At 41.8% G+C, this 20,455-nt stretch overlaps 1 protein-coding gene across 1 annotated transcript in view; it reads right to left on the bottom strand.

The window, feature by feature from the left end:
- Positions 1 to 20,455, bottom strand: part of MUC2 (mucin 2, oligomeric mucus/gel-forming) — a 73,593-nt gene that overhangs the window by 38,179 nt on the left and 14,959 nt on the right. Inside the window, exons 16-33 of the mRNA XM_086612847.1 lie at positions 19,766 to 20,017; positions 18,820 to 18,872; positions 18,418 to 18,527; positions 17,836 to 17,987; positions 17,238 to 17,376; positions 16,559 to 16,669; positions 16,066 to 16,245; positions 14,838 to 15,077; positions 13,470 to 13,626; positions 11,820 to 11,948; positions 9,753 to 9,900; positions 8,945 to 8,988; positions 8,149 to 8,346; positions 7,753 to 7,782; positions 6,913 to 7,383; positions 5,152 to 5,367; positions 2,778 to 3,428; positions 876 to 1,124 (exon numbers count right to left, since the gene is read on the bottom strand). Coding sequence (XP_086468973.1) covers positions 876 to 1,124; positions 2,778 to 3,428; positions 5,152 to 5,367; positions 6,913 to 7,383; positions 7,753 to 7,782; positions 8,149 to 8,346; positions 8,945 to 8,988; positions 9,753 to 9,900; positions 11,820 to 11,948; positions 13,470 to 13,626; positions 14,838 to 15,077; positions 16,066 to 16,245; positions 16,559 to 16,669; positions 17,238 to 17,376; positions 17,836 to 17,987; positions 18,418 to 18,527; positions 18,820 to 18,872; positions 19,766 to 20,017 — 3,530 coding nt within the window. The remainder of the gene's footprint in view (positions 1 to 875; positions 1,125 to 2,777; positions 3,429 to 5,151; positions 5,368 to 6,912; positions 7,384 to 7,752; positions 7,783 to 8,148; positions 8,347 to 8,944; positions 8,989 to 9,752; positions 9,901 to 11,819; positions 11,949 to 13,469; positions 13,627 to 14,837; positions 15,078 to 16,065; positions 16,246 to 16,558; positions 16,670 to 17,237; positions 17,377 to 17,835; positions 17,988 to 18,417; positions 18,528 to 18,819; positions 18,873 to 19,765; positions 20,018 to 20,455) is intronic.

Raw genomic sequence — 20,455 nt, 5'->3', positions numbered from 1 at the left:
GGGAGACCTCACTGTGGCATTTCAGTGTAGATGGAGGGGCTTATAAGAAAGACACACAGAGGTTTTTTGCCAAGGCCTGTAGTTACAGCACGAGGGGCAACAGTTTTAAACTGAAAGCGCGCAGGTCTAGATTGGAGATGAGGAAGAAGTTTTTTATGATGAGAGTGGTGAGACACTGGAACAGGTTTCCCAGAGAAGCTGTGGATGCCCCATCATTGGAAACACGCAAGGTCAGGTTGAATGGAGCTCTGAGCAGTAGTGAAGATGTCCCTGCCCGTAGCAAGTGGGGTTGGACTAAAAGAATTTTAAAAAGGTCCCTCCCAACCCAAACTATCCTATGATTTTATGAGTTTTTGGAAATATACATCAAGTACACTCCCTCAGAGTGCAAAAATTCAGATACACGTTGCTGTCAATAAACCTTGATTTCTCCCACAGCAAGGCAACCCATGACAAGACAAGAGGAGAATTACTTATTGCTGCTGAAGTCGAAAGCGTTGAGGTTTCCAAGCTTGTTACTGGTGTTGTGACCGTGCTGCCAGTACTTGAGGTGGGTGCTGATGTGCCAGGAGCAGTCGTCGTGGTCCGCAGGGTGCTGCCGGTGGTGCTGCCGGTGGTGCTGCTGGTGGGCAGGGTGGTGCTGCCGGTGGTGCTGCTGGTGGGCAGGGTGGTGGTGGTGGCAGTGCTGCTGGGAAGCTCCGACGACGTTGGTGTGGGACTGGTTGTCCATACGGGTGGAGAGGACACGGTGCTCAATGTGGACGAAGGTGGGACTGTTGTGGTGCTGGCGGTGCTGGTTGTAACACACTCTGGAACGTTGGGGACGCAGCAGACGCTGATCTCGTAATTGAGGCAGACCGGCATCGGTATTATACCTCCGATGACCTGATCGCTGTTGTTACAGATGAGCCCGTTGTTAACGCTGCATTCCACTTTCTGCCCTAAATCTGCAATGGGAATGGCAGGGAATTTCTTTGCTCTGCATGAAATATTCTCAGCTTTCGCACAGACCCAGGAGGGGTCGTTCTTCAGAATGTTCTCAAAGGTTTCGTAGTCGCCACTGTTTCTGTCAGAACTATCCGGGTAACTCACATCAATCCAGTCCGTCCAGACGCAGTCACAGTCTAGGGGACAACAAGAGGAACAATTAGAAACAGCAGGAACAGAGACAACAAGCCAGGGCAGCAGCACACTGGCGGGGGCCGCTCCGGCCGTCACCGCACACCAGGGTGCCCTTCCAGCACTGCTGCACCACTCAGCCATATCCAGCCACAACAAAGCTCACTTGTGTGGGCAGGCCTGCCCTTCTTGGCCCTGCAAAGCACAGCAGGGCCAAATCAGGACACTGGCACTGCCGAGCCATGGGTGTCTCCCCCTCACAGCTCGGGCACGTTGCTCGATTGGGCTTCTCCTGTGAGAAAAACACTCACATGAGGGCACAAGGTGAGGTGGAGCAAAACCAAGGAGAGACTCCGGCCACTCTCTCACCTTCTCGTTCCACTCACACCACCACAGAACCTTCAGAGAGAGACCAAACCCTGGGAAGGGTCATGACCACAAAGGAAGCAGGCACAGGACACACACTGCTGCCAAAACATTGGCGTGCTTTCCAGCGGCGTGCAGACAGCTGGAGAACAGCGCTCATGGGAGCGCTGAGAGAACGAGGCTGCCCGGAGCATTGCTCTGCAGCAGGGGGTAACCTGCGGTCTGAAACCTTTTGCCAAGCCCCGCTGAAGAAAGCCTTCAAAGCTTCCTACATCCAGAACAGCAGATGAGCGGCAGCGATGGCCACGGAGCCAACACAAGAGGAGAACGGGAAGAAAGTCTGCACCGCTGCCCCCAAACACTGCCTGAAATGACAGTGCTGCAAAAGCGAGCCCCACTCCCATTGCAGGCCATGGGTCCCGCTCACTACGTTCTCTCCAGCTGAAGGACGACATCCAACAGCAGCAAAAGCAAGACTTCCTGTCAGTTCAGCATCTGCCTAAGCTGGGCAGAGGTACCAGGCTGAAAAACTCCTCGTGTTCCCGATAATCAAAGGAATGGAATCGAGAACCAGAAACAAGTCGTGCACTCTCCCTCCTCAATGGGGAGCTCAGGGCAGGACCCAATCTGCTCCAGTCTCGTGAGACCCCACCTGCAGTACTACATCCAGCACTGAGGTCCCCAGTACAAGAAAGACATGAAACCGTATGAGCGCGTCCAGAGGAAGGCCACAAACACGATCAGAGAGCTAGAACACCTGCCCCGTGAGGAGAGGCTGAGAGAGTTGGGATTGTTCAGCCGGGAGAAGAGAAGCCTCTGGGGAGACCTCACTGTGGCATTTCAGTGTAGATGGAGGGGCTTATAAGAAAGACACACAGAGGTTTTTTGCCAAGGCCTGTAGTTACAGCACGAGGGGCAACAGTTTTAAACTGAAAGCGCGCAGGTCTAGATTGGAGATGAGGAAGAAGTTTTTTATGATGAGAGTGGTGAGACACTGGAACAGGTTTCCCAGAGAAGCTGTGGATGCCCCATCATTGGAAACACGCAAGGTCAGGTTGAATGGAGCTCTGAGCAGTAGTGAAGATGTCCCTGCCCGTAGCAAGTGGGGTTGGACTAAAAGAATTTTAAAAAGGTCCCTCCCAACCCAAACTATCCTATGATTTTATGAGTTTTTGGAAATATACATCAAGTACACTCCCTCAGAGTGCAAAAATTCAGATACACGTTGCTGTCAATAAACCTTGATTTCTCCCACAGCAAGGCAACCCATGACAAGACAAGAGGAGAATTACTTATTGCTGCTGAAGTCGAAAGCGTTGAGGTTTCCAAGCTTGTTACTGGTGTTGTGACCGTGCTGCCAGTACTTGAGGTGGGTGCTGATGTGCCAGGAGCAGTCGTCGTGGTCCGCAGGGTGCTGCCGGTGGTGCTGCCGGTGGTGCTGCTGGTGGGCAGGGTGGTGCTGCCGGTGGTGCTGCTGGTGGGCAGGGTGGTGGTGGTGGCAGTGCTGCTGGGAAGCTCCGACGACGTTGGTGTGGGACTGGTTGTCCATACGGGTGGAGAGGACACGGTGCTCAATGTGGACGAAGGTGGGACTGTTGTGGTGCTGGCGGTGCTGGTTGTAACACACTCTGGAACGTTGGGGACGCAGCAGACGCTGATCTCGTAATTGAGGCAGACCGGCATCGGTATTATACCTCCGATGACCTGATCGCTGTTGTTACAGATGAGCCCGTTGTTAACGCTGCATTCCACTTTCTGCCCTAAATCTGCAATGGGAATGGCAGGGAATTTCTTTGCTCTGCATGAAATATTCTCAGCTTTCGCACAGACCCAGGAGGGGTCGTTCTTCAGAATGTTCTCAAAGGTTTCGTAGTCGCCACTGTTTCTGTCAGAACTATCCGGGTAACTCACATCAATCCAGTCCGTCCAGACGCAGTCACAGTCTAGGGGACAACAAGAGGAACAATTAGAAACAGCAGGAACAGAGACAACAAGCCAGGGCAGCAGCACACTGGCGGGGGCCGCTCCGGCCGTCACCGCACACCAGGGTGCCCTTCCAGCACTGCTGCATCACTCAGCCATATCCAGCCACAACAAAGCTCACTTGTGTGGGCAGGCCTGCCCTTCTTGGCCCTACAAAGCACAGCAGGGCCAAATCAGGACACTGGCACTGCCGAGCCATGGGTGTCTCCCCCTCACAGCTCGGGCATGTTGCTCGATTGGGCTTCTCCTGTGAAAAACACTCACATGAGGGCACAAGGTGAGGTGGAGCAAAACCAAGGAGAGACTCCGGCCACTCTCTCACCTTCTCGTTCCACTCACACCACCACAGAACCTTCAGAGAGAGACCAAACCCTGGGAAGGGTCATGACCACAAAGGAAGCAGGCACAGGACACACACTGCTGCCAAAACGTTGGCGTGCTTTCCAGCGGCGTGCAGACAGCTGGAGAACAGCGCTCATGGGAGCGCTGAGAGAACGAGGCTGCCCGGAGCATTGCTCTGCAGCAGGGGGTAACCTGCGGTCTGAAACCTTTTGCCAAGCCCCGCTGAAGAAAGCCTTCAAAGCTTCCTACATCCAGAACAGCAGATGAGCGGCAGCGATGGCCACGGAGCCAACACAAGAGGAGAACGGGAAGAAAGTCTGCACCGCTGCCCCCAAACACTGCCTGAAATGACAGTGCTGCAAAAGCGAGCCCCACTCCCATTGCAGGCCATGGGTCCCGCTCACTACGTTCTCTCCAGCTGAAGGACGACATCCAACAGCAGCAAAAGCAAGACTTCCTGTCAGTTCAGCATCTGCCTAAGCTGGGCAGAGGTACCAGGCTGAAAAACTCCTCGTGTTCCCGATAATCAAAGGAATGGAATCGAGAACCAGAAACAAGTCGTGCACTCTCCCTCCTCAATGGGGAGCTCAGGGCAGGACCCAATCTGCTCCAGTCTCGTGAGACCCCACCTGCAGTACTACATCCAGCATTGAGGTCCCCAGTACAAGAAAGACATGAAACCGTATGAGCGCATCCAGAGGAAGGCCACAAACACGATCGGAGAGCTAGAACACCTGCCCCGTGAGGAGAGGCTGAGAGAGTTGGGATTGTTCAGCCGGGAGAAGAGAAGCCTCTGGGGAGACCTCACTGTGGCATTTCAGTGTAGATGGAGGGGCTTATAAGAAAGACACACAGAGGTTTTTTGCCAAGGCCTGTAGTTACAGCACGAGGGGCAACAGTTTTAAACTGAAAGCGCGCAGGTCTAGATTGGAGATGAGGAAGAAGTTTTTTATGATGAGAGTGGTGAGACACTGGAACAGGTTTCCCAGAGAAGCTGTGGATGCCCCATCATTGGAAACACGCAAGGTCAGGTTGAATGGAGCTCTGAGCAGTAGTGAAGATGTCCCTGCCCGTAGCAAGTGGGGTTGGACTAAAAGAATTTTAAAAAGGTCCCTCCCAACCCAAACTATCCTATGATTTTATGAGTTTTTGGAAATATACATCAAGTACACTCCCTCAGAGTGCAAAAATTCAGATACACGTTGCTGTCAATAAACCTTGATTTCTCCCACAGCAAGGCAACCCATGACAAGACAAGAGGAGAATTACTTATTGCTGCTGAAGTCGAAAGCGTTGAGGTTTCCAAGCTTGTTACTGGTGTTGTGACCGTGCTGCCAGTACTTGAGGTGGGTGCTGATGTGCCAGGAGCAGTCGTCGTGGTCCGCAGGGTGCTGCCGGTGGTGCTGCCGGTGGTGCTGCTGGTGGGCAGGGTGGTGCTGCCGGTGGTGCTGCTGGTGGGCAGGGTGGTGGTGGTGGCAGTGCTGCTGGGAAGCTCCGACGACGTTGGTGTGGGACTGGTTGTCCATACGGGTGGAGAGGACACGGTGCTCAATGTGGACGAAGGTGGGACTGTTGTGGTGCTGGCGGTGCTGGTTGTAACACACTCTGGAACGTTGGGGACGCAGCAGACACTGATCTCGTAATTGAGGCAGACCGGCATCGGTATTATACCTCCGATGACCTGATCGCTGTTGTTACAGATGAGCCCGTTGTTAACGCTGCATTCCACTTTCTGCCCTAAATCCGCAATGGGAATGGCAGGGAATTTCTTTGCTCTGCATGAAATATTCTCAGCTTTCGCACAGACCCAGGAGGGGTCGTTCTTCAGAATGTTCTCAAAGGTTTCGTAGTCGCCACTGTTTCTGTCAGAACTATCCGGGTAACTCACATCAATCCAGTCCGTCCAGACGCAGTCACAGTCTAGGGGACAACAAGAGGAACAATTAGAAACAGCAGGAACAGAGACAACAAGCCAGGGCAGCAGCACACTGGCGGGGGCCGCTCCGGCCGTCACCGCACACCATGGTGCCCTTCCAGCACTGCTGCACCACTCAGCCATATCCAGCCACAACAAAGCTCACTTGTGTGGGCAGGCCTGCCCTTCTTGGCCCTACAAAGCACAGCAGGGCCAAATCAGGACACTGGCACTGTAAAGGGCACTTTGCTCATTGTGGACCAACATGGGGATTTTAGAAATAGTAGGGATTGGGAAAACAAGGATGCATGATGTATGAGTGAAACACAATATGCAGTGAGCAGAAGTTATGTGTTAGTCAGCTGCCACTAACCTATAGCAGCCTGGCCACTCTTAAAACTGCAAATGCGTATATCATGAGGCCTTTCTTTCTGTCACCAGAAAGCAGACTAGTTCCAAATCAGTGTACAGACAAGGTCATGACAATCTTTTCCTAGCAATGAAACTAGGGATGTGGCTGTAATGTGCTTCTTACTAAAGTGAAAATACCTAACGATGGGTAAGACATGAGGATGAGTAAGGCTCTGCGAGGCTTTCTCTGTCTCCTTCATTATTTAGAACATCTCACTATTACATGAAGTAAGAACTGAGAGGGTAAGCTGTGGTCTGGGAAGGAAGTATGCACAGGAATATGTTCCTGCCTGATTGTCATGTCATTTCCCTGTGGTGCAATGTCCACCTGCTGAAGAGATTCACAGAGTACTAGTGGACCTCAGCAGCCAAAGACCATCCTTCACAGTAAGTGGCAGCCTACAGAGTGAAGCTCTTCCTTAAAGTCTTCTAGGGGATTCCTTCCTTCCTAGATCTATAACCACAGGCAAATGTCAGCACTGACAGAGGGAAAGCAGGAGGAGAAATGGAGGGAATTCTGCACAGTCCTACCCAGACAATGCTTAAAATGATGGTATTCTAAATCAAGACCTACTCTAATGTCACGCAACAATTCCTTCTGGGAATCTTATCTCCAGCAGAAGGATAAAGCTTCAAACCAGCATAAGTAAGACTTCTTGCCAGCTACGGAGATGACATGCTTAGTAGCTGATGGCCCTTTATTTCTCCTATGGCAAAGCAAGAGCAGAGAATATCAGTTTGCTAAATACCTGGAGGGGTTGGAGTTACTGGAGTGCTGACTGATGGCGTGAGTTCGCTTGTGATGGTTGCTGTGGGTGTGGGCGTGGTGGTAATTGCTGTTGACAGCCTGACTGTAGTGGTAATGGGTACTGTTGTGCTGGTGGTGGTTGAAGTTGCAGTTGGTGTTGGACTCGGTGTACTCGTAGTTTCACAAGAAATTTCACGCCACTCACAACAGTTTACTCTGATTTCATAATTATAGCAAAGTTGCCATATACTTGTATCTTGCTCCTCATTTTTACAGATTAGTCCATATGTAACATTACACTCTACTTTCTGGCCAAGTTCCTCTAAGCTCACATAGGGATTATCTTTAGCCCTGCATTCAATATTTTCAGGAGCTTCACATATTTTGTTTCCATATTCCTTTCTTATTTCATCGTAGGTTTCATAGTCACCGTCATCTTCGTCAGGTTTGCTAACATCAAACCATTCAGTCCAATTACAGATTAATCCAAAGCATGGAGCTGCAAGAAAAGACAGAGATTCAGCATCTGAGCTTACAGAGAACATTCTGAGAAGGTTAATTTGGTATTATAGTCCATTAATGACTAGAGCGATGCATTGCAACTTGTCATTATTCCAAAGAAAGGAGTTCTAAAACCATGCTATTTACCATGTTTTTCAACAGGAAGCTTCGCAACAAAATAAAATCACCAACCTGAAGCCTTTAAAGGTCATTCTTCTGCCCATACTTATTACATTTTTGCAATTACAAAAAAAATATTTATTTTTGTTTTAAATATATTTTTCTGTAGTGGTCGTCTTTAACTTACTCTTCCTTTAAATGTTCTTTTCACTTTTTTTAACAACTGAGTTTTCTATTTAAGACTTACTTGTAGTTACTGCAGGACTGGTAGTGGTAACTGCAATAGAAAAAAAAAAGATTACTCCATCATGTGCAAGCTTTAGGAAAAAAATATAATAGTAGTTTTAAATATACTAATTATATTTTTTTTTCTGAGACTACCAAGACAATTTCTACTATCGCAGCAGGATATTAAGATGCTAATGTGTTTTTCAGAACTAGGAAGGCACCCTGTACATTTATAGTTACAATTTCTTCCATAAGAATTAAACTCAAAGTGTTAAATGTCTTTCTTAGTGCAGTGTGATAAAACTATTCATAAGTATTGTTCTATCTGTGTCAGCTATAACTTATACATTCTATCTTTAAAGTATTTTCCTTAAAGAAAAAAACTTTTAGATGCACATCTCTGTTGAAGATTTACCTGTGGCGGTAAGGGTACTGGTAGGAATGGAGGTTGAAATGATTGTAGGTGAAGTAGGTGTTGGACAAGGATAAGTACTTCCAACAAATATAGAGCCATCTTCTGCACAAACATATATTGTACATATGTCGCCATCCTTTATTTGTGCCACAGTTTCACCCACTTCATAACTTGTTCCATTGATGACACAAGGACACCCTGCAAGAAAGAGCTTTACTGTGCAATTTTTCTACCACCAGGTAAGACAAAAAGACAAAACATTTATGGACAATTAAGTTTTTACATGAGTTTACATGTAAAACATGTGAAACATGAGTCATGCATGCTACTTTCAGAGCTATACCTGTAACTTAGTTCTACTACACCTCACTAATCTATCTTTACATTCAGAGGAACATCAAAACATAGCTAATAAAACCCTGCAAAAAATACTTGAAAGAACAGACTTACAAATGAGGTTTTAAAATATTCTGAGAGAAATAACAACTGCAGTTTACTATCTGACACCTTTCTGTAATACTGCATGTTCTGGGAGTGCAAACTCTTGTAGTGAAATCCTTTAGTTTGGATATGGGACATTGGGAGAAAAAGTAAAGGGACATGAGAAACAGGTTGAACAAGAAGTACTAACAGCAAAGTTCAACAAAAGTGCTGCCCAATTTTCTTCGGCCACAACTTTCACTTACACTGGAAAGAATGATTTCAAATCAGTACTAAGTCTTTTGCACAGACAGACAAAGCAGTCCTATGCATTTTTTTTTCTTTTCATTTGTAGAAAAAAACAAAAGCTATTTACCTGGGATTGGTTTACACTGTATGGATCCTGAGGGGCCGCAGACACTAAAAACAAAATTTTCAAAAATTAAAATGTTGCAGATGTTTTATGGCACCTGTTAGCAGAGCCAAGAGCACCAAAATGTAGAAATTTGTCACTTGATCTTCATTCATACTTATTTTTCTGGGTGTAATATTTTCTGATATTGCCTATCACTATTTCATTCAAACTAAGTCATCACTTTCATTCTTTAAGTACATCTTAAAACTATCATGAACTACTTTGTGTTGCAAGTTGCAATAGTGCAATAATAACAACTGTTTTTCAGAGCAATGAACTTATAGCTAGGTGAGTTTTTTTTTGTCTCTGGTCACCAGGTGGAGTCATAGATGGCAGTGCTATCATTAATAAGGTTCTAGGAATGGGCAGTTAGAACTCAACTGTATCTTTCAGGGCTAGTACAGATCATTTCAGATTACAGTGATTTTGAAATCCCAGGTTTGAGTGAGAAAGCAAGGCAGAGTCGCCCCTCTCTTCTCAAAGAGCCATGAGGATCAAAAGGTTGTTCTGGATTATTAGGAGTTTGGAAAATTATGAATGAAAAGTTTAGAATCTATACGTATTGTAGGTGCAGCTTTTTTTATTTTAAGTCTCAACTGGAATGAACGGCCCTGTTCCTCCGATCTGTATATATAAATGCTAAAATATACCAGTTCTTCAGTTGAAGTTGCACCTCTATTTTCTCAAGGCCCAGCAAAGTAAATGAGTGGCTTAGTATGCATAAATTCTTTCTTGAATTACTGCAAATGTTTTTGAATTTTTTGTATACCATTTTGTACAGTTCTCTTCTGTGGGTATTTCAGTCCCAGGGAGAATGGGATTTCCGTTGATGTAACACCAACATTGATCTTCAGTCACACATTCCTTTGTCTCTTCATTATAAACAGGCTTGTCCTTAGGGCATCTAGGGTAGCAACCTGTTGATGACAAGGAGAACATTATACAAGATGAAGAAAAAATATTAAGAGTTAATTCAATGATAGGATACCTTCTGAAGGTAAATGATTCTCACTGAATCAAACATAGTGAAAGAAATCGAAAATTTCCAATTAAAATTAATCCTTCGACTATTAGTCTTTCCAAAAGACGTAAATCAAACAATTCTCGTTGATAATACTGGGGTGAGGAGGATTAAAATAAGAATTTAGTCATGAAAACTAGGGAAGTTGGTTTTTGCTGGTTCAAGATCTTGGAGAAACCTCTAATTTATATTAAATTTTATGGGCAGCTAGTAATTTCAAGACAAAGAAACATCTCGATTTTTCTACAGATATCGAAATGTGATCACTATATCAATAATACTTTTTTGACTAATTTGGAAGTAGGTTCATTAACAAACAGATTTTTCACTACATTTATTGGAACATTAGACCTTGTTTACGCGCCTTTAATTGACCAGATATTTCCACCCCATACAGATAATTTATCTGTATTTTTCCGTACCCTTGGTAAGTCACCCAAACCCCACCTGCAAGGGATTAATTGTCTGTCAATTCTCATTGCATTTGTCATGTAAATACACTTTAAAAAAATTATTATGTCCTGCTTTCAAATAAACTCTCATAAAATTCAATTCTGAATTGCATATCATCCTCTTTATACTGTCCTGGAGTTCTAAATAACCTATAAACTGAACGATCATGTAATTAACTGGTACTTAAAAGTCACTTTATAGTGCCAGACTGTACTAAAGGTGTCCTAACAAAAGTAAATGTGCTCTATATTTCCACTGAAGACAAAAATAAAAAATAATTTTGAAAGATAATTGGATATATGGTAATCTGCCTTCTGATACTTTCCAAACCTTTCTAATATTCTGAGACAATCTAGTTTAAAACACAGAGTCAACTTTTAATTTTTTAAATATTTTGGTTAGGGTTTTTTGAGTTCTCTTTTGTTTTGTTTTGTTACCAGCAGTTTAAGCATTAAAATAGTAAAGTCAAACTCTGGGCAGTTCTTTCCAATTCCTAAACTGGAGATAACTGCTTCCAGTCCTGAGCAAAAAGACTGTGTGGCCAAAACCATGGCTGTTTTCTCCAACTTCATCATGTAATAAAACAGGCGATATTTGTGAAGACATTGACATTCTTGGATCATTGCAGTCCTCATAACATGAAATTCATCTTTAGTTATCAAACACAAGTACTTTCACCTACTCATATCATAACTGTACATACTTTGAGGGCTTCAAAGTGATTTAAATGGCTTGTACCTCCTTTAACTGAGATGGAATGCAGAATAACCTGTTTTAGCCCCACATTTTGATCTTAAAGCCTAGACAAAAACTACAAAGGAAATATATTAAAAATAGAGGTAGCCCCCAGTAGCCCTCTGACAACATCTGGTAGTGTCCGTTAAGAATCCAATATACAGTAGCATCACTGTGTCTGATATTGAAGATATTTTCCATTGTAAAGATAGGAGGATGCTGCACATTAATCTAATAAAGTCAAGACGCATCTGATGCATAAAGAACGATAGGTTAAAAAAATCTAGCTATCAGTAACTTGCTTCTTTGCCATGTAAAATGTTTTCCTTCTCTTGAAATTCCCTTAGGATGGGATGCAAAATAACAACGGCGTAAAAATCTTGCATGTTTCGGGATATTATCCAAGCAGAGACCTAGTTTTAAGGCTGACAGCAATGTAACTATCACCAGTGATGTTAATAAATAATAAATGGCATTATAGGAAACATTTATCTAAGACTGGAGACAAATTCAACATAACAGATTTAGGAAGAGCTGGTCAAGCTGACTCACTATTACATATTCATTAAATGATACCTGAAAAAAGCGATACAAAATAAAATACAAAAATGGAAAGGAATTTATTACCTTCCAGGTATGGTACTGAAAAGTTGGTGCTGACATTATTTATTGTCCTGCAGGTTGTGATACTACTGCCACAAGGCTCATAGTGCCACTTACACTCGTGAAGAGGGTTGTAGTAGTCACAAAATATTGCTGGTGAGAAAAAAAGAGAAGCTGATTAAAAATGTGATTGCCAGAATGCAGCTCTGATCAGGTCTCTAAAGGTAGAAGCTAAATGAATCTACACATTAAGCCAGCAAAATTTCTCTTGAGGTCTATGACCTGGACTTTCTTCTGCTATACTTAAACATATGGTACATCAAAATTTGGGGTCAAAACTGTGGAGTCCAATATTTTCATACTAAACACTCAAGCTGCAAGGTGAAAATATTTGACTAAAGCACAGAATAAATTAAAGAATTAGTGTTGATTTTAATTTAAAATTAAGAGTAAATTTCTGAGAGTATTTTCTTCCCTACCTACTGGCAAACTCCTAAAAACTCTCTGAGTATATTCAAAATAGTTCAACTTTGCTGTGTCACACTGGCCAAGACTCACCAGTCACTCCATAATGTGAGACATTATGGATACAATTTAAAACAGAATTCAGCTTAGACGACTATGGACAGAAGAAGGAGCTTTTATAAACATATATCAGAGCTGACTAAAACTTTTAACTTCTGTTTCACTGACTTCTTACACTTAAAACTTCAACTAGCCTTAATTCCCAATCAGATTGAATTTTTAAAATTAAAAAAATTTACCTTTCCGCCACTTAGAATCTCAAAATTTTGTTTTGAGCACTTTTGGGGGAAATATTAATTTAAATATTATTTTGCATTATCTTAGGACAAACTGGTATGAGCATTAGCACTACCAATGGACACTGCTTACTATACTCAAAACTGATTAGGTTCATCTACACAGGAGTATTTCTGTATACTTTTGCTAAAATCAAATTCTGAATAATTTGAAAAAAAGAGAGGAGAAAAAAATAGAAGGATGACTCAAAATCTAGCCTTCATTACAAAAAAAAAAGATAGAAAAGGGAAGGGAAGGGAAGGGAAGGGAAGGGAAGGGAAGGGAAGGGAAGGGAAGGGAAGGGAAGGGAAGGGAAGGGAAGGGAAGGGAAGGGAAGGGAAGGGAAGGGAAGGGAAGGGAAGGGAAGGGAAGGGAAGGGAAGGGAAGGAAAGGAAAGGAAAGGAAAGGAAAGGAAAGGAAAGGAAAGGAAAGGAAAGGAAAGGAAAGGAAAGGAAAGGAAAGGAAAGGAAAGGAAAGGAAAGGAAAGGAAAGGAAAGGAAAGGAAAGGAAAGGAAAGGAAAGGAAAGGAAAGGAAAGGAAAGGAAAGGAAAGGAAAGGAAAGGAAAGGAAAGGAAAGGAAAGGAAAGGAAAGGAAAGGAAAGGAAATATACAAAGCAAAGCAAAAAGGAAAAGCAAAAGAAAAAGAAAGAAAAAGAAAAATCCAGGCTGAATAAAAGATAATTGACATGTACAAATTTACTAGTTCTATCTGTTCCCTGATAGACTGCAGAAACAAATTGCTTTGCATAGCCAGCACGACCTTGCAGTGAAGGTTTATTTGGTTTTATTATTTTAATTTATTTATAAATGGTTTATTTGATAGGCTTTCTGACAGCAACCAGAAAGATACACCTCTGTTTAACTATTACTCACGGCATATATCAGGAGTTCTCCAGAAAACACAGGCCTGAGCCTTGATACATTCTTGAGCATATGCAGCAACTGCAGAACAGAAGCACTCACAATCTCCACCACTATCACAAGAGCAGGCATCATGAACACAAGCTTCATAGAAAGGAATCGGGTCTACCTGTTGGAGAAAGAAATCATGCCTCAGTTCACCTCCAAATTTGTTTTCAAACTAGTAAGCTTGGCAGATCTCTTGAGGTATGGGAATTGAGCTGGGCAGGAATGAGACTGTTTCTAAGAATTAACAAATCGCAAACAAACATTATGGGCTTGAGGTTGCTTGATGTATTTTAGATAATAATGGACTTAAAGTAATACAGTACCCTCATAATTTGCTACGACTGAAAAAATAAAATAATAGTCCTTGGCAGTGCCCACATTTTCCACCAGAATTCCATTTTACTGCTCTCAAAACCAAGTTGGATTTATGCCAATGAAGTCTTATCTTCCAGCAAGCTTTGCCAACCAAGTGGTGAGCAATACAGAAACGCTGCATTTCACAGCAAATACGAAGCAGTTGTGCTTGCCAGTTTTTGGAGTTTATCCAATGACACATTAGCAAAACGGGCACTTTTGTGCTTGGTACTGCAAGAGGAGAAACTTAGACTGGATTTTAGCTGCTGAGGGAATCAACATAGAGAGTTGATATCACATACTGAGTTAATTAAATTCGTAATTCTTTGTGACTTTCCCACTGTGAGTTAAGAACAAACTGTTGTTAATATTACCATACTTCAGGAAAGAGAGGAGTCCTCTCTGTGCACTGTGCTCTGGAAGCTGTGGGCCTGACATAGTGTAGGCTATGACAATTTAGAGGCACAGTACTAGCAGCTAACCCTGCCTAAACTGTGTGATGTTAGCTGTTTCCAAGAAGATCCCTCCTATGGGTTGACTATTACAAGGAGCAGTGGTCTCTTCAATGGTCACCTTTCAAGTACATCACGTGTTTCTGTTAGAAGACAGGCCTGATGATTGCAAGGCTTTTCAGAACTTCTCATATTGAGAGCCTCTCAACAAAGGATGGTGCAACCACAACACACACAGACCTATTCAGGCTAGATTTATGAAACTTGCTTCAGTAGCAGTGAAACTGTGGTGATGAATATGGGCTTGTACAGCTGGTGCTGGCACCACTACTGGCACAGTCCCCTTGCCACAGATACTCAAACTACTTTGACTAATGCTGCCTGAAATGTGCTGACACCTGTAGCTGTACTGAGGACTTAATTAAAAACACTCTCTTTAACCACCTCTTCATTTCTGATGATCTCTCTTCTTCTGCAGTAACAGAAATGCACTGTGCTGTCCCACCACTTACTGCCCTCTACAAACCTTGGAGTGACAAATTTTAAAGACTTCACTCTGGATGATGTTGCATTCTTTCTCTGCCCAGGACTCTCGATGTGGTTTCACATCACAGGGATTAATCTCTTCTGTGACATCTGAGCACGTGGAAGATTGTTTCCAGGAATTCCCAAACTGCAGAGCACTAGTCTCCTGCACTCCACTCCTTGTTGTAAAGTCATTGTTAGACTTGTCATCAAAGTTGCCACACAGACCACACACTTTGCCCTGGAAAAGAAAATTAACATATCCACAGCTTTTAAAGTGGAAAGTGAGAAACAGACTCTAGTAAAGTAAGAGCAAAACATTGACATTAAAAAGGACAACCGACTTTCCACATAAATGGTGTATTTTTATCTTTACTTCCAGATAATTTGTACAGAAATTAAACCTTTATTTGTCTGTGTACTCAGCACACTATTCAGTTGCCATATCTTCCCTCCTTGAAACCAATTATATCTACTGTATTTCCATGTCTCTCCAAGACTAAGCCTCTTCCAGCTGAGAAGAATTAATTTATTTTCCATTTTTCTCAATTTATCATAACTCAGCTATTAATATAAGACTGAGAGAATTTCAGTCTGCTCAAAACTGTTTATATTAAAAGCTTCTAATATAATGAGCACCATTTTTCATCCATGGAAAAAAAAGTCAGGGACTCATTTTTCTCGGAAAAAAAAAAAAAAAAAGAATTTAGCAACTTACCCACAAAAGTGAATTTTTGGTAGTGCTATTTAAGGTACAACAGCCCCCTCAAGCAACAGCATGTCTGTACAACCCTGCAGCTCCTTGTTCAGCCCAGTGAATTCATTACACTATAATTCAGCATGCTGATTTTCAGAAATCAGAATCATTTCCATACACCGCATAGGGAATTGCTTTTAACTCAGGGCTGAGTTCCATGCAGGTTTCCAAGTACGCAGTCAGTTTGCATCCCCTAACTCACTTGGCTCTTAACATTCACAAACTCAAAATGCCACAGATGTTTAGCTTTACTGCAATCATAAGCTATGCATCCTCTGCAATGCATTGTGATGGACTGTAAGGAACTCCAGTAGCACCTCTTCAAGCTATGATAGTTATAATGCAAGCTAATCAGCAACGTGCAGAGGATACAGGAATTAAACACAGAGTCTGAATAAAAGAACATTTACATTTCCTTATCTCATTTATCTACTCATACTACTACTTCAGAAAAAGATAGACAGGTCCTAACTTTGTAATCAGGGGTCAGCTTGATGAAAATAGTAGTCTTCTTATCCCAGATCAGCATCACACCATTGCTGGCCTCGATAAGGAGGTAGAGGCCTACTGTCCTGTTCCAATAATGTACATCATCACCAGTATCTAGCTGAATTTCTTTATAATCTTTGTTCTCCAATTTCAGTTCAGTTTTCTGAAAGATAAAAAGAGAAATATTATAATACCAGCTTTTAGGATGAGATAAAATATTAGGTGCTCTTAAAAATGCAACTCATTCTGAAACCAATATCTCAAAGTCTGGGATGATTTTCCAAGATGACAGAAAGTGGTGTAGCACCTTGTTTGAGAGAGGTTTCGGTACCTGAGAATCTACACCGTTACAGATTAATTTGATAGGCCCTCTAACCTTTACTTGTTATAGCAGCTTTTAGGGACGTGGCTTTGGAACATTACTTTTTTCTAAATACTTGAATACTGATATACACTCACTGAGTATCATTACTCACCCCTAGAAATATTTTAATAGCCTTTGAGCAGGTGGCTCCTGTAGTTCCACAAGGGACATTCTCTGTGATGATACTGAATGAGCCACTGGAATTTTTGTCACCACAAAAATCCTATTGAAAACGGAAAAAATAAGCATAAGAAATTTAGGTAGCATATTTAACTTTTAGTTCAATCTCACAACAATTACAATGATTTAAATCTCCACAGTGTATAAATTGATACTGCTGCTTCATATATGAAATCCTACCTACATATATTTTTAGACCCACAAACATCTACACATACATCTCTGCATAAGTATAAACAGTTAATACAGTCTCATGTGTGCCAACACCTGGGAAACAAGTGGGACACTAAAACACAATGAGGAGTGTATCTTCAAATATAAATATCATTGTTTTGCAAACTTCGAATTTTGATTTATTTCACAACTGATAATGAGCTGTTAGCTCTCATTATAAAATAGTCCTGTTACATACAATTTATGACCACTGTATCTGAAATAAAAAACCCAACACTCACGCAGCTTGCCTGAACTGAAAACACAGAATTTTTCTTGGCAGAATGTGAAACACCTCAGGAACAGTGATGGCAGGCAATAAGGAATGACAGAATCAAAAAGGAAAGTAGATCTTCAAGGCAATCAGATGCCATTTCAGCCCTCCTGATGAGCATTACCTGAGCAGCCACATATTCACAACTTCCATCAAAGTCATAGAATTTTCCATCAAAAGTGATATAATGGCCATTTCCATATATAATACAAGTCCCATAGCACACATCTTCAGTGCAGTTCCAAACTCCTTTTTGGCAGGTACTAGAACAGAGCAGAAGAGTTGAATTTGCAGATCCCACCAAGAATGTGCTGTTTGGAAAACTGCAGAACAAACCAAGCAGCTACCTGATACAACGTGATTATGTGCACAATACCCATTTCAGTGTTACAGAGTGTCTTAAGTCTCAACTTCAATAGTTTAGTGTGTTTTTAAGCCTATAACTTTATTTTTAACTCTGGCCAGCAATATTTTTCAGATCTGATAGGGTTTATATTAAAAAAACACATCTTCCCTACAAGAGATGCCTACTGAAAACAGAAGCAGCTATTATACCAATATTTTCAGCACAATCTGTATTTCCTCAGACAATAAAAAGTATACCTGAAAATAAAGGTTTTTACTTGCAGCTATCACAGCCCCTGTGGTACATAAGCCCAGGCATGACTATTAATTTACTGCATAGAATACATTCTGGAAAAGAGTACAAAATCATAACTTACCAAGTGTTGCAGTCCACTGTTATCTCCTGTCCAGAAGGATACCACTGGTTGTTGTGAATGCATGGGCAGTCCTTCTCCTCAACGCAGTTCCCTTTCCCATCATCAAATAGACCTTCAGGACACACACAGCCTGAGACACACTCTGCCTGGAACTAAGGAATATAAGGAGAAATTTTTACATTATGAAAAAACACTGAATTTTTCTTCCATTACTTCACAAGCACTCTGGTAAAAACTGCATTTATAACCAAACAGCACAATATTGATTAGTTTTATAAGGTTTTTCTTGCCAGGTTTCTGCTGTTTTTCTTTTCTTTTTTGATTGTCCAAGAACTCAAATCATATTTCATTTTGGAGGTACGACTCTACTGAAGACACAGTAAAAAGAAAAAGGAGGAGGAAACCATAAGGGAAATCACCATGAAATTGGCAACAGACTAATACCATTGGAGAGAAGAGAAAGGAAGATTAAACAAAAGAGAAATAAATTGTTAGTTACAACTAGATTTTCTGTGTTGCACTGTGTCGTTTAAAGAATACAGAGTAAAGGAACCATAACATGGAGAAAATTTGAATACATACATGATCAGTTTGAGGAGTATGACAGCTAAGTTGTACAGGTGTTCGTGAAGTCCAATTTGGGGATGCACTGCAGTCAAAGTAGGTCTTGTTAGAAGAACATTCTTCTTCATCTGAAAGGTATGTTGTTGGTTTAGATGAATCAAGAAAAGGCAAAAGAAATGTGTGTGAAAGGTGGCAGTTACTGAGACAGAAATCTTGAGGTATGCCTATCCTTATGAAAAATGAGAGACTTGGTGAAGACAGAACAAAGTGAAAATGTGAAAATGTGTAACTGTTTCACAGAAAGAGAAAAAACAAACACACAAAACAAGTATGTGAAGAATTCAAATGGAAGCTGAAGGTTTGACTTTGGAGATTGGGTTATGGTTTTGATTTTATTTTACTTTATAGAATGTCACTTACTTTTCAGCGTTATTGTCACTGAAGTGCACTGGACCTTTGCGTTTCGGCAAACACTAGAAAAAAGTGAAATAAGTAGAAATTAAAAAAAAAAAAAAGCAAGCTCAGTGTCTTCAATCTAAATCCAAAGATTTGTTTATATAAATTTGAGAGCATTTATCAGAGATGACCTGCATAATTTCTACTGATACTTCAAGCTGAAATTTACTGAAGTGCACTCTTGAATTTTCACTTGGAGAAAAAATGTAGCAAGATTTTAGGCATAGTGCACAGAAATGTTATGTTTTCAGGAACTACAACTATTCTAGTAATCCTTAATGCTATGCTTTTTGACGACTCAGGAAACAGATAATAATGATAATTTAAATCAAAGTCTTCACTTGGATACACAGCATGTTTTCACACCTATTCAACTCATATGTTGCAAATTTGTTGGCTTGTATGCTTCGTCTGCCGGACGAGAGAAGGAAGGATTTCACAGTTTGCACTATGAATCATGCAGCAAACAGTTGTCAGAGTTCATGACAAAAAATAACAAGATCTTGAAAGTTGCTTTCAAAAGACTATGCTACAATCAGTACTTATCAAGAGGACCTTCAAGTGGAAAATACAAGCAAACAGTCTCTGACAGAAAAGGAAACAGCCACATAACATTGTAACTCGCCTTTTATCTTCCTTTTACCCCTCTGCTCAACAAAGCCCCATTAACAGTGCAGCTTCAGAGTAACGTTTATCTTTGAAGGTCAGTACTCACACCTCCAAAGCAGCACTTCTCAATTATTAATGAATTACATTGCAACAGGATGATGCTTTGCTCAGCATGAAGATAATGTGAAACATATTACAAGTGTTCATTAAAGCACCAGAAAAAGCTAAGTAGCTTACACCTAACAAGCAAATTTTAAAACAGCTTTTATCTCCAGAAACAAGAAGCCACAATAAAACATACCAACGTTCTCCATCTTTTGTGACATATTCCCCTGGTTCCAGGTAGGACCCCCTGTAATAACATGGGCACTCGGAGATGGGCACACAGGCATCCTGGTTATCTAAGTATGTATTATATGAGCAGCCACAGCCATCCACAGGAGCAAAGTCTTGCAAGCAATACTTTTCACCATCAGCAAGGGAACGACAGGTTTGCTGGCACGTTGTAATATTGTAAAGGAAAACTTGGGTTTCTGAGCAGGCAGAGACTTCACTAGCTGGAGATAAAGGAAACAAAGTGATAAATAAGGGATGCACGATAGACAATTTAACCGTGACATTTCCATTTTGGTTTCTCTGGCTGTGCAGCATGTAATGGTAAAAACATTCCGTTAGATTTTATTAAAGTACAGAAATATTGTAAGTCACAAGTAATGCGAGCTAACTTCATTCACCAGTTAGACTTTTTTGTAGCTGCTACTAATAGCTTCTGATACTGACATTTTTTTCCCATATTGATAATCAGAGAGCACACTATAACAAACTCCTAGCCTCAACGATACTCTGCTGTTGATGAAAAGCAAGTACAATGATATGATAAGCAAAGACAATGTAAAAGTCCCGATGGCTGGGATTCCATTAGTCAAAGATAGAAATAGCATTATTATTTAAACTAGGGAAAGAAGGTGAAAGTGAATAACATTGCTTTCTA

The sequence above is a fragment of the Tauraco erythrolophus genome, chromosome 6 (genome assembly GCF_009769465.1).
Source record: "Tauraco erythrolophus isolate bTauEry1 chromosome 6, bTauEry1.pri, whole genome shotgun sequence".
Classification (NCBI taxonomy): domain Eukaryota; kingdom Metazoa; phylum Chordata; class Aves; order Musophagiformes; family Musophagidae; genus Tauraco; species Tauraco erythrolophus.
The sequence above is the reverse complement of the archived record's forward strand: the minus strand, read 5'-3'. Positions and strand labels throughout refer to the sequence as shown.